At 17.4% G+C, this 14,273-nt stretch overlaps 2 protein-coding genes across 6 annotated transcripts in view; both read left to right on the top strand.

The window, feature by feature from the left end:
* LOC122717618 (farnesyl pyrophosphate synthase-like) overlaps positions 1-11,581 on the top strand; it is a 17,602-nt gene extending 6,021 nt beyond the window's left edge. For all 3 annotated transcript variants that reach the window (XM_043941851.1, XM_043941850.1, XM_043941849.1), the window contains exons 2-7: positions 7,588-7,729; positions 9,023-9,163; positions 9,373-9,570; positions 10,708-10,875; positions 11,016-11,228; positions 11,313-11,581. In XM_043941851.1, coding sequence (XP_043797786.1) covers positions 7,588-7,729; positions 9,023-9,163; positions 9,373-9,570; positions 10,708-10,875; positions 11,016-11,228; positions 11,313-11,522 — 1,072 coding nt within the window. In that variant the 3' untranslated portion in view covers positions 11,523-11,581. The remainder of the gene's footprint in view (positions 1-7,587; positions 7,730-9,022; positions 9,164-9,372; positions 9,571-10,707; positions 10,876-11,015; positions 11,229-11,312) is intronic.
* LOC122717617 (stabilizer of axonemal microtubules 1-like) overlaps positions 11,525-14,273 on the top strand; it is a 32,545-nt gene continuing 29,796 nt past the window's right edge. For all 3 annotated transcript variants that reach the window (XM_043941848.1, XM_043941847.1, XM_043941845.1), the window contains exon 1: positions 11,525-11,554. The gene's annotated coding sequence lies outside the window, so the exon portion shown is untranslated. The remainder of the gene's footprint in view (positions 11,555-14,273) is intronic.

The following is a 14,273-nucleotide window of genomic DNA, read 5'->3' as shown; positions in this document are numbered from 1 at the left end:
TTTTTTTAACAATTGATTGTTATCAATAACAAATATTTTAATATCAATAAAAAATTATATCAAATTATATCATGAACAATGAATAAATTTACTTTAATTTATTCTTTATAAAACTATGTATATAAAACCATTAAATTTTTATTCCATTTTTTTTTATATCTATTACAATTTTAAAAATATGTTTGCATACTGCAAAATCTAATTATTCTACTAATAAATATGATATTTTTTCTTGAAATTTCCTACTGATTATTAAAATTTAAAAATAATCATATTAATTTTAAATTGTTTAAATAATGATATTTAAAAATGAAATTAAAATAATGAAATAATGAAATAAAAAAAATTTAAATTTAAAATTTAAAAATAAAATTTTGTGTATATAAAAAAAAATTATATTCAAAAGTATTTTTCGAATTTTAGTTTTTTTAGTTTTAAATATGATATATAAATTATTATCTTATAACAAATTCTTAAAACTGATTATGAAGAAATGACTATCATGTAATATTGATAAAATTTTTTTATTCTTATTACATTATGTTATTATTTGTAGCCAAATATATGATATATTATCGTTTGGTACTCTCTAAAGAAAAAGTATCGTAATATATTTATTTATTTTTGTTGTTATATTTTTTTTACCATTTTAGAAATTTATATTCTATAATTTTTTTAATTTTAAGATACATTATAATAATTTAAGATACATTATAATAAATACATTACAAGATACATTATAATAATAAATTTGGAATAGATAGAAAGATCTTAATAAGAATACAAGTTAATTATTTATAATTATATTATATTAATTTTTTAATGTTTTTGTTTTAGTAAAGTTATGTAATAAATGTAAATATGTATATCTAATAAATAAATAGAAATATTTTATATTATATAATGAAATATAAAAAAATATATAAAAATATAGAAATAATATAGAAATATCTTATAAAAGTTATGTTTTTACATAACAAATAACTGAGTAAAAATACAATTCTATAATATACTATGTTAAAGATCAAAAGGAATAAATAAAAAAAATAACTCATGTAAAATTCATATCTCTATTATAGCTTAAAGACCTGAAAAGATCTTTACAAAAAAAAATTGGATGTTACGGGCAAATCTATTCATTTATAACTTCACGTTTTTTATAAGTGCATCCAAAAGATGCAGTTTTTTTTTTTTAATAGAATTATATATCTTTTTTATACATATTATTTCTCATTTTTTTTGTATCACTTTTTTATTTTGAAAAAGTATTAAAATATAATATTCAAAAAGATTAATATTTTATAAATTATTAATTAATTATTTTTCAAAATTTCAAAATTTTTATAATTTATACATACATATTTTGGCTATTATATTTTGTTTATTTTATATTTCTTAATATCTTAATTATATTTAACGATATGAAAAATGACATCAAAACCGTTATTTGGTTCAAACAACAAATTAAGATTCATGATTTTTTTCTGTGAAATTATCCTGCTTTTTAATTTTTCATATTTTGAAATTATTAATATTTCTTTAAATCATATATTTTTATAAAGTTTTATTTTTTATACATATACTATAATAATTTTCAAAAGATCTTGCGTAGAAAATTGCAATGATTTATAGAAAATCGGTAAATTAATCATTTTATTTTTTCATTTATAATTAAACAAAAACATTTTTTATTTTTTTATGATATCTTTATCATATCTTTAGAACTTTCATATATTTATAGAAATTTCTATAATTTTTTAGAAAAATTAATGTAAATTATATACACAAATTATACGAGATATTTTTTTTTAATTTCATTTTTATTTAAATAATATATTTTGGCATAATCTTTTCGCAAAAAGATATTGACATTTTAAATATTAATGCTAGTTTTAAGTTTTATTTGGCCATATAATATCTTGTAGCTGATAGCGTGATATTTAAATGTTATATATGTCTATTTTTTAAATTATAAATTAATTTTATTTATCTGTGTAAATATTATATCTGTTATACATAGATAAATATATTAACTTTATTATTATTTATTATTTTAATATAACTATTACATTATTCCTTATAAATTTTTTTCGATCAAATTACAAAATTTTTAAATGAAATAATATTAAGTAAAATAATATTTATCTATTTTTTAAAATTTTTTTGTTTTCATTCAATTTATGTTTATTATATTTATACATTATACATATATTACATTATTTGTTATTTATTCAATTTACGACAATTTTTAAACTAAAATATTATTATTTAGTTCAAATTTAATATTTATTATTCATTATATTCTTTATATTTATAATATTATAATATATTTAAAATTTCTAATTTTTTCAGTTATTCTATTTATTTATTTTTTTTTTTTATAAAATATTATTATAATATTATTAATAATCTATTTTTTTTTTTTTTTTGCATTTATATATGAAATATAGCATGCTCATCTCTAAATATTATATGCCGCTATTATTATAAATTATATTATAATATATTTCATAAATTATAAATTATATTTATAATATATTAATTAATTATTTAAAATTGTACAATTATATATTGAGAATTAATATATTCGTTAATTAATTTTAAAGAGTCGATTCTAAAAAATTATAAAAGTTATATAAAGTTATAAATATGTTATAAAAGTTATAAGTTTTCTACATTGAAAGAAACATAAAAATATAAAAATATAAATATAAAATAGATTGAGGCTATTTATTAAGTTTTAAGCAATTTAAGATTGCATGAAGAAGATAAAGATTTTCAATAAAATGTATTTGTTTAATCAGAATGCGTGGAACATACAGAGGTCAATTTTCTACATTGAAAGAAATATAAAAATATGAATTGAAATTTATTTACCAAATTACGAATAATTTAATTTTATAATAAATATGCAAAATAATTGAATCACTTCACAAGATTTTAATGATCTTGAAATATGTTGTCGAGTTCATCATCATGAACAATTTTTTCTTAAACATATAATAAATAGATATTTTATGTTTTATAGAGAGTAGGTAAAAAACAAAATTTTTTTGAATGATTGAATGTTTTTTTTAATAATAATATTTAATTTAAAAAAATCACAATTATGTATTTTATAAATGAAAATATAAACGAATATTATTTCCATCTCGTAAAAATCTAACTTAATTCAAGTTCTTCTTTAATTTATCCAAAAATGATTTTAGATTAGATTTTTATAAGGATGTACGTGGATGTACAAGAATGTAGGGAGTCTACGCTTTATAATATGTGACAGTGTCCAAAAATATGGAAATATACTTAATTGAAAATTTCTAAAGTAATTTCAAGCAACATTTTCCTTTGCTAAAATTTTTGTTATGGCTTTCTTAACAAGTTATTGAAAATCTTGAAATTTTTCGCTGATTCCATCAATAACATAATTCTACGTTATTTTAAAATCTTTGATTATTGATGTTCTACATTATTTTACAATTTTTAACTGGTTGCTGACATAGATTTTTTCATATTTATGAATTATACAAATACATTTTATAATGACAAAATAACATTTTACAAATGTTTATTTTTATATTTCTTCAAAAATATCTTATAAATGTACTAAAATTTAAATATTGACTGGAAAAAATCTCGAAATGGACAAAAGAAAAGGAAGTATTCCTCCGCTTTTGCTCAATATATAAGATTTTATCTGTGGATAACATCTCGACCAATAAGCTTGTCTGTTTTTATAAATATATTGGGTCATCAACCAATCAGTATTTTCTTTCATGAACTGTATTTACTTATGTATATAAGTATATATTTATACATTCAGTGGAATATAAATTATTCATAGTATTCTACAGTATTCTATATTACTTTTGGATTAGTCTCGAGAGATCTACTTCTGAAAAAAAAAAATAGTGTAAACCAGTCACGATATTCTATAATATTCTACAATATTCTACATTATTTTAATCTCAAGAAATCTTTTACTTGTGAAAAAAAATGAGTTCAAAGTATGTATTATTTTGTATTATTATATAAAGTTTTTATTTTTAACAGATTTATGATGAAAAATTCAAATAAATTAAACTTTCTAAAAATATGCAATTTACTTAAAACATTTTTAGATGAATCATATCCTGTAGTTTTTATATTTTCTTATGTATCTGTGTTTACATATTTTCTATATTTTACATTATAAAAATTATAATATAAATTATCAATGTAGCAATTTATGCAATATATATGCAAACATTTTTAAAGCCTAGCATTGAATATTTTAATATAACAGTAAAAGTGTTAAATGTCAATAAATTTTTTAAGAGTTTTTTTTATTAATGAATTTTATAAAAAAAATATATAAATATTCGAATATTAAAAAAAATTATTTTAGATATAAAATAGATAATAGAATAGGTTGGGATTGATAAATAGTAACACTTTAATTTTGGAACACAATTATTGTAAATATATGTATATGTAGAAATTATTAAAAAATTTTTATATAAAAATATTATCTGATATTATCTGATATTATTGAATTATAAAAATTTCATTTTACTTCAAATAATATTCAAATTGTTAATAAAAACTGATAAGTGAAAAAAATGGTATAATATTATATGTGATTTTAGCGTGATTTTAATTCAATTTTAATTCAATTTTAATTTTAAAAAATAAAATTATTATTAATTTAAAAATTAATTTTAAAATTTAAAGTATTGAATCAAATTATAATAATTAATGAAATTAAATAAAAATAATCTTATTTATATATAAAAAAGCTAAAAATAATTACAAAATTTTTTATTAAATTAAGAATTAATTAAAAGCTTAAACTTATGCTCAATGCACTGTATTAACTTTTATATTTGATAACAAGCAAACAAGGCAATAATATTTTTTATTTATTATATTTTTTTCTTAATTATAAATCATTATATTCATTTTTTTTCCATAAGTCATTGTGAACAAATCTGCTATTATAATTATTTTTGATTTAACTTAAATTTTTATTAACATTTTTATAATGAGATGTTTAAAATTGCTAAGTAATAAAAAATAAATGTTATAATAGATAAATTTAAAGTAACGATATTTAGTTTTAAAAGATTAAAAAATAGAAGAAACAACTATTTACAAAGTTATTTATATTATAATTTTAAATCAATAAAAAATAGTTACTTTAAGATATCAAAAAAATATTTTGTTTATTATACATATTTGTTATATATATTATCTGATAAAAATGAGTTTATTTTAAATATTATTTTTCATATTTAAAATTTGCCAATTATATGTTTTGAAATATTCAATTTATTATTATTATTATTATTATTATTATTATTATTATTATTATTATTATTATTGTTATTGTTATTGTTATTGTTATTGTTATTGTCATTGTCATTGTCATTGTCATTGTCATTGTCATTGTCATTGTCATTGTCATTGTCATTATTATTATTATTATTATTATTATTATTATTATTATTAATATTATTATTTAGGTTTTTATTATTACTCTTGATCTATTATACATTAATTACATATAAAAAAAATAATATATTTTTTAATATTATTGAAATATTAATGCTTTGATGGAATATTTCTATGTTTAATAATATTATTTTAATAATATTTTTCTTTTAAATATTTAATTTTTATATTAAATATTTAATATTTTTTTTAAATCATTTTATGTAATGCATCCTTATTTTTCTGATAAATTATTTTAATTCTTTTTATCTTTATGAACATAATAGATATTATGAATTAACTAATACAAAATATAAAATATAAAATATAAAATCAAATTTAAATCTAATTGAGAGAAGGGGGGTAGCTTTATGTAGAATTTATAATAAATCTTTTTTTTGAAGATGATTTGTATTTTTTTTTGGATCATTTTTTTTTTAAATAAAACTATTTTATTTTTTGCATTATTAATGCTTTTGATTAAATTTTATTTTAAAATATTTATATATTTATATTTTATAAGAATGCTATTAATAAATTTCATCCATAATCTTTATAATATTCAGCTTTCATTATCACATTTTAATTTAAAATTTTACTTTGTTTGTTATACACATATTTCAGTTTTTTTCCGTTGATTAAAAAAAAATTGAATTTAATTTTTATTAATAAATATTATTTTGTTCCGCCACCTTTAGAATTTTATAAATTCATTGAAAGTTAATCTTTTTTTTCGATTCTTCTCGTTTATATCTACGTTTTCTATGTACACTATGTACACTATAATTCTATTATTTTTTATCTTTTTGTATTTTTATCTAAAATTTCCAGATTATTAACCTAAATATAACCTTTTAACTCCAGGCCTGTTTCGCTCGGTCGAACTAGCAACTCCAGATTCAGACGCGTGTTTGGTGCATTTGGTGGCCTCATAAGATTACCATAAGATAATTACTCATAAAATAATATTAATATAAAATAAGATTACACGTAGATTACACGTAGATTACACTCATAAGATTATACGTAAAGAGCTTAGGAACCTATTTATGAAGCGATATTCTAAAAAAATCAAACATAAATAAATATTGTCGCCATTCAAGTTGCCTCAACAATTCCACTGGTGCCGGAGAGTCACCGCTAAAGTTACGGCATTAACTCAAATGGTGACCGAGAGTTACTGTTGGAGAGCAAAGAGTTAAATTAATTTATTAATCTAAAATTTCGTTTTATTCTTTTTAAATTTTTTTTAGATGAAATTTTCGTTATTATATTTTTTATACTTATACAAAATATTAATATGTATATTCACGAAAATATTATGTAACTAATGATATCAATGAGCAAAAGATGATTCTATATATATAAAAAAAAAAATGAATTTTATTTGTTTGAGATTTCGTTTTTGAATAAATTAAAAAATATTTCAAATACAAATGATATTTGAAATATTGAATACGAATATATTATTCATAGAAAATTATTTTATAGGGGTAAGAGACATATATATATATATAAAATTTGAAAAAAAAATTTTCAAAATAAAAATTGCCATATAAAAATTTTGTTTTAATAAAACTTTAATATTATATTATTTAATTATTATATTTAATAATATAATATATATCAAATATGTGTAAAATTTTATTTTGAATAGAAAATTTATTTTTACTTTATTATTAATATAAATGTTATTAATGTTATTTGAAAGTCATGTGATCTCAATTTAAATATATGAGAGATATGTTTGTCTTTTGTTTTTTCTAGAATTATTTAAAAGATAAAAAATATACAAGAAAATTAGCAACCTTAATATATATAATGTAAAAATATTATTGAAATAAACAAAAAATATTTTTAATTAAAGATAAAAATTAAAATATATTCAAAATTTATTAGAACAAAATGATGTCTTTTTGTGTTATTTTAAAAATCATCAGATACTTCGAATCTATCGAAGCTTTTAGAATTTTATTACTCGTAGTAATAAGTCTTTCGTTTAAAAGTAAATTATATTATTTCATGAGATTAACAACAGAATTAAACAATTAATCATTATTAACTAAAAAAGTGAAATTTAAAAATGAACAAAATATTATTAATATTTTCTTGCCTTAGATCAAATGATATACAACAACATACCGATTCATTGGTCAAAGATGAAAGTTACAAATTAATGACTCTTTGGCCGAATATTGTTCGTGAACTGACGGAAAATAATAATCAAGAATTACAAGATGTTAACAAATGGATAGCAAAGGTATCTATTTTTTTTTTTTTTTAATTTTCATATTATCAATAATATAATTTTTCATTGTGTGAATCATAATTTCATATATATAAAATATGAAAATGAAATTTTATCAATTTGAAACTTAAGTCTTGAACATAAATTATTACTTCGTTAAAAGTTAGCATAAAAAATAATATTACATTTTTTTTTATAATGCTTTTTGTTTTTAATTTTTCAATTTCATTTTTTTTGTCTATATTATATTTTAATATATCACAAAATACTAATGAATAAATACAAACGTATAAAAAAAATCTTATTATATAAAATTGCAATTCTTAAGAACACAAAAATCGTAAAGCAAGCAAAAAAAATTCATTTCTTGCTTTAAAGAAGTTAAAGAAGAACTTGTCATTATTGATAGACATTAAAGAAATTGAAAATAGTTTATACGTAATTAATATACATGATCGAATGTCTAAAAAAATTTACATTTCTAAAATAAATATCAAAAAATATAATAAATATGTAAATAACCTTATAGGCGTAGATACATTATTCAGGATAAGATATGCTTTATTGTCAATCATTCTAAAATTCAATTATGAATATAATATAAAAGAATAGAAACCAATTTTGATATAGTCTGGATTTTTATTTCTTTTATAATTATAATTACATAAGATTTAATTGAATAATATATAAATGGCGCACAGAATGATTTTTTATGAAAAAATAAGAAAAATAATAGAATAAAATTTTTTTATCTATAACTTCGTTTTTGAGAAAATCAAATTTGAAAACTTTTTAAGTAATAAACTTTTATAAATAATATTTTTGGCTTATATTTTCATTTAAAATCATTCTTATAATAGTTATACTATTATTCATTGGATATCCTCTATATACAGTGTGGTTCACTTGAAATTAATCTTGATTATTTTTGTTTAATTTCATTTAATGTTATAATTTGATTCAATAAACACTTTAATTTTTTAACATAAAATTATGTTAAAACTAACTCGGATCAGATCAGTGATGTTTGCCATTTTTTATTAACAATCTGGATATTATTTGACACGAAAGCAAAACTGTTGTAATTCAATAATGTCAAATAAATAAGTAATTTTGTGTAAGAATTTTTATTAATAGCGTAATAATTTCTATATAATTATATTCCAAAGTCATATCACTTTCAATCTAATAATAGATAACAATAATAAATAACAATAATAGATAACAAAAAAATTTTAAAAATTAAAAATTAACAAAATAATATATAAAATAATAAAACAATATTTTTTTTTATTTAATTTTTAGGTATTGGAATATAATGTTCCGAAAGGAGGAAGACGAAGATCAATATCACTTATTGTTGCATATAAATTGTTGGCATCTCAAGATCAACTAACAGAAGAAAATATTCATTCAGCTCGTATTCTAGCTTGGTGTATGGAAATAGTTAGTTTAATTTTATTCTATTTCTCTCTTTTATTTTATATTACTTTAGAATTTATAATTTTTTAATTTATTAATATTCATATATATTTATTTGCAATGAAAAGAAATTTATCTTATATAACTTTTTATTAGTTTATTAATTTAAATTCAAATTATTTCTTTTGTAACTTATAAATTTAAAAAATTATTTGCAAATATGATTATTACAGTTGCAAGCAGTTTATATAGTGATGGATGATATTATAGATCATACAGACATGCGACGAAATCAACCAACTTGGCATGTAAAAATTGGATTATCTGCAGTTAATGATGTTTTAATTATGCAAACATGTATATACGATCTTTTTAAGAAATATTTTAAATCGAGAGATTGTTATATAGATATTTTAAATTTATTTTCGAAAGTGAGTAATAGATTTTTATATTTATAATAATATTTATAAATAATATTCAAATAAATAATTATTGTATTAACAAATTAATTTTTCATAATAAAAACAAAATTATTATTTTTTACAGTTTTAATTTTTAAAAAAGTAATAATAATAATTTCTTTATATATAAATTTCTGTGTATTTAAAAAAAAATTAGATAATTTTATCGTATACGAAGATCGTCTAAAAAGTGCATTCTTGCATATAATTTTAAATAATAATAATAAAAAAAAACACTATGATGATATTAATATCATTAAAATATAACTATTTTTTTTTATTTAAATGTAAAATGTTAGCATTTTATAATGAATGTAATATTAATTCTTGCATTTTATTTCTTTGACATTTCTAAAAGGATTTTTTGTAAAAATGTTCTATAAAAATGTTCATTTCATTATGTTCATAATGTTCATTTCAATGAAGTAAAGTAGATGAAATTTTGGATTCAAAATCGACGATAGAAATACTTCGATAACGAAGTGAAGAAATATATCATATATTGGGAAAATTTATTCTCATACGAATTATATTGAAAAAATAATAATTCTGAAATATTATGAATTATATTTTCAAATATAATGAATTATATTTTCATTTCAATATTGATTTTCTTAAATATTTTTTTTTATTTTTAATATATAAGCAAGCTTTTCAAATGATCTTCGTATTTATAAATATTATTTTTTGTACACTTTTATAGAAATTAATAAAATTGTATATTTTTCATAAAGTATAATATTAATTAATTATATGTATTATTATGTATTATGTATTATATATGTATTAGTAATATATATTAAGTAATATATTTTTTGCTAAATTAAAAACGTTAAAAATTGTTATTAATTTTATTTAATTTAATTTTTTTAAAAATATTATAGATATTTTATTAATTCTAAAAATCTTTGAATCAAAAATTTTAATAATAAATAAAAGGATAATGTAATACAATACAAAACGAATAATGCAATTTACTTAATTGTATACAACAATTTTGAATTTTATGCATGCAATATATGCATACATTTTTTTCTATATAAATTTACATTTTAAAATAAAGTAATTATTAAAACACGATTTATCAAATATTTATATTATTTGTAGTATCATAAAAAAACAGTGCAAGGTGAATGTCTAGACATATTGATATCAACAGATTGGGGAAAAAAATCGAATCTTGATCTTTTTTCTATGGACCAATATAATACTATAGTAAAATATAAAACATCTTATTATTCATTTGTACTTCCATTCGTTCTTGCTATGCGTTTCGTAAGTATATTTAATTGTACTATTTGATTTTATTAATTCTTATAATTGTATTCTTATAATTATAATATATTATAATTGTATTTAAAAAAAGTATAGATTTTTTTTATTTTCTATTTACAATTTTAATTATAACATTATAGGCTGGGATAACTGATTCAGAGATATATAAGCAAGCAGAAAAAATTCTGCTAAAAATAGGACATCTTTTCCAAGTACGAGATGATTATTTAGATTGTTATGGTAAGCGCGAAGTCATAGGAAAAAGTGGAACTGACATACAAGAAGGAAAATGTACATGGCTCATTGTGGTTGCTTTGCAACGAGCTACAGCTGAACAAAAGAAAATTTTAAAAGTAAACTTTCATTAATAATATTTCACATTTATTTTCTTTTATTTTTCTAAATGGAATAAATTACTAATAATATTAATATCATAGGAATGTTATGGAATAGCTGATGAAGAAAAAATAAAACGTGTGAAACAAATTTATGAAGAAATTGGTATATCAAATATCTATTTCGATTACGAAGAAGAAATGCATAATTTATTAAATACATATACACAGCAATTATCTTCAAAACTTCCGACTGAATATTTTTTATACTTACTCACTACATCATGCAGTAAAATAGGACAAAAAAATTAATCAAAAATGATAAATTAAGTTATAATAAAAAAGTAAGAAGATAAATTTATTATCTTATAATTATTTAATATGAAGTATATTTATATTATTAGGGAAATATAAATAATTCGAAATTTATTTTAAGTTTAATAATAGTTTAATAATAAGTTTAAATGATATGATTTTTATATGAGATTTTATTTGGCATTTTGTTTGATACATAAAAAAATATTTGTAACAAAAAAATTTGTAATAAAAATTTATCGGTATCAAATATAAAATGAATAACGATAAAAATTTCGAAAAGAATTTGTTTTCAGAACAAAACAAAAATTATTTTATTTTTTAATATTTTTTTTTTCATTATATTAGAAGAAAATTATGATAAATAATAATTAATAAATGTATACAATATATTTATTATAATACTAAGTTCATAATAATGAAGATATTTTATTTGTTATTCAGATTATTTATAAACTATGTAAATATAACATATTACTCGAAATTTGTGATTTTATTATTAATTTTTTATTGTTTTCTTTGCTGGTTTCCTTGCAAATTAATAACATTTCAAATATTTAGTACAAAGTGAGTTTTTTGGTGATGCGCTGTTTTTAATTCTTATAAACTTGATATATGATCAAGATTTGCAATTTTTAATGAAAAAAAAATAATTTTGAAAATATATATATGACCATATCTCAATTTTAATTATAACATTACAACTTATCATATCTCATGAAAATTTTACTTCATTGTAATAAACCAATAATCAAAATTATCAATATTAAAATTCTTCAATTACACGATTAAATGGATTTTATGATATAGAGATTCTTTTCACATTGAATATAATTTTAATTCTGAAAATCTATTCAATTGCAATTTCATATATAAATGAAGAGTTCTCTTTATCTAATGATTTTTGAAAATAATGATGTCACGTATTTAAACTCTCATTTGATAAGACTGATATAGTATAATTTTGTTTTAATCATTGGATTAACGAATCCGATTCTTGGATCATAGATGCAATTTGCCAATTATAATGATTGAATTTGGTATATAGAATGTGAATTGCTAAATTCTATTTTAATATAAAAAGATTTCTAATTATTAAGACTTGTTAATACTGTGTATTAAAGAGTTGTAATGATCATTCGATTTTAGATGTATAAAAATAATTTTATTTTTATATTGATTTCATATGCTTTTATTATTTAAAATTATTAATAATTTTTTAATAGTAATTAATAATAATCTATCTAATCTTATCTATAAAAACATTCACTAGAAAAATGAAATTTTAAGAATTTTGAATTTGAAGATTATTATGGAAAATGAAACACATTATATCAAAACTATGATAATTGAATCTATATTTTGTAATAAATTATATAAATTATTTATTTATAAGAAACAACAATGCACAAAAATTATAGTAATAATGATATTGTTAATATTACAATGAATATAAATTTTCACACAATATTATGTATTTTTGTCAAGTTGTCAATTCATTTTGATATCATTTGAAGTACATTTTCAAGATTCATATAAAAAAGAACTTATATATGTATATTATTTCTTTATTATATACCTGAAAGATATGTTGCCATAAACATATAATAAAGGAATAATTTTATATATTTATATATTTATATATTTTTATATAAATATATATTTATATTTATATTTTTTTTTTTATTATATTATTAGAGAGAATATTAAGAAATTGGAAAATATAACAATAATAAATCAAATTTTGACACAGTTTTTAGTTATATTTTTATTTAAAATAATTTTAACAAAATAATCCAAAATATATAATAGATATCTGAATATTTTCATCAAATAATTGATGCATTTAAAAAAACATTTTAATTTATAGTTTTAGAATAAATGTAAAATTCAATCTGATTTTATTTTAAATAAAATGTTTGTATATAATTCGTATTAGCTTTGACATTTGTAACTTACATTAAGCATAACAAACATAAGAGAATGAATATTAAAGAAAATCATTATGTACAACAAATTGATACAAAAGATTTAATGGAACTATGAACAATATAACAATCAAACTCTATTAAAAAATCTTATAGGAATATGTACATTTTTATAATTTAATAATTTCTATATTGAACACAATTTTCGGTATTACGAGTGTAAATATTAAAATGTAATTTTAATTCCTACATGTAAAGAAAAATAAATATACTTAATGTTCGAAGAGACAAATGTCTTATGATTTATTACAAAATAATAATGTTAATAATGTTAATAATAATCGAAGTTGTACAATGCTATAAGATAAAAGTATGTATTATAAAATGAAAAAAAGCAAATCCAAAGCTTGCAGATTATTATCTACATGAAAAAACACATCTAAAAATACAAAAATTAATCATCATATAAAATAACTGTTAGCTATTTAATATTCTTGAACTCATTAATATTTAAAAAATTTTTTATTTATATATTTATCAATTGCAATATATTATCTTATAAAATTAATGAAAATACACATATTTTAAATATTATTTAAAAGAAAATAATATTATAAACATTCACTCAAGATATCAATCATAAAATTTATGTTACATTGTATACATATACCAAATGTATCAAATTCTATCTAATACAACAATATTATTACAAAAATTTGAAAGTGATTCTTATAATTTCGTGTGTAAAATGTATACTGGATATTTTAAAAAAACAACAGCAAATAAAAATCGATATATATATATATATATATATATATCT

The sequence above is a fragment of the Apis laboriosa genome, unplaced genomic scaffold, assembly GCF_014066325.1.
Source record: "Apis laboriosa isolate Shangri-la unplaced genomic scaffold, ASM1406632v1 scaffold53_cov140, whole genome shotgun sequence".
Taxonomy (NCBI): Eukaryota; Metazoa; Arthropoda; class Insecta; order Hymenoptera; family Apidae; genus Apis; species Apis laboriosa.
The sequence above is the reverse complement of the archived record's forward strand: the minus strand, read 5'-3'. Positions and strand labels throughout refer to the sequence as shown.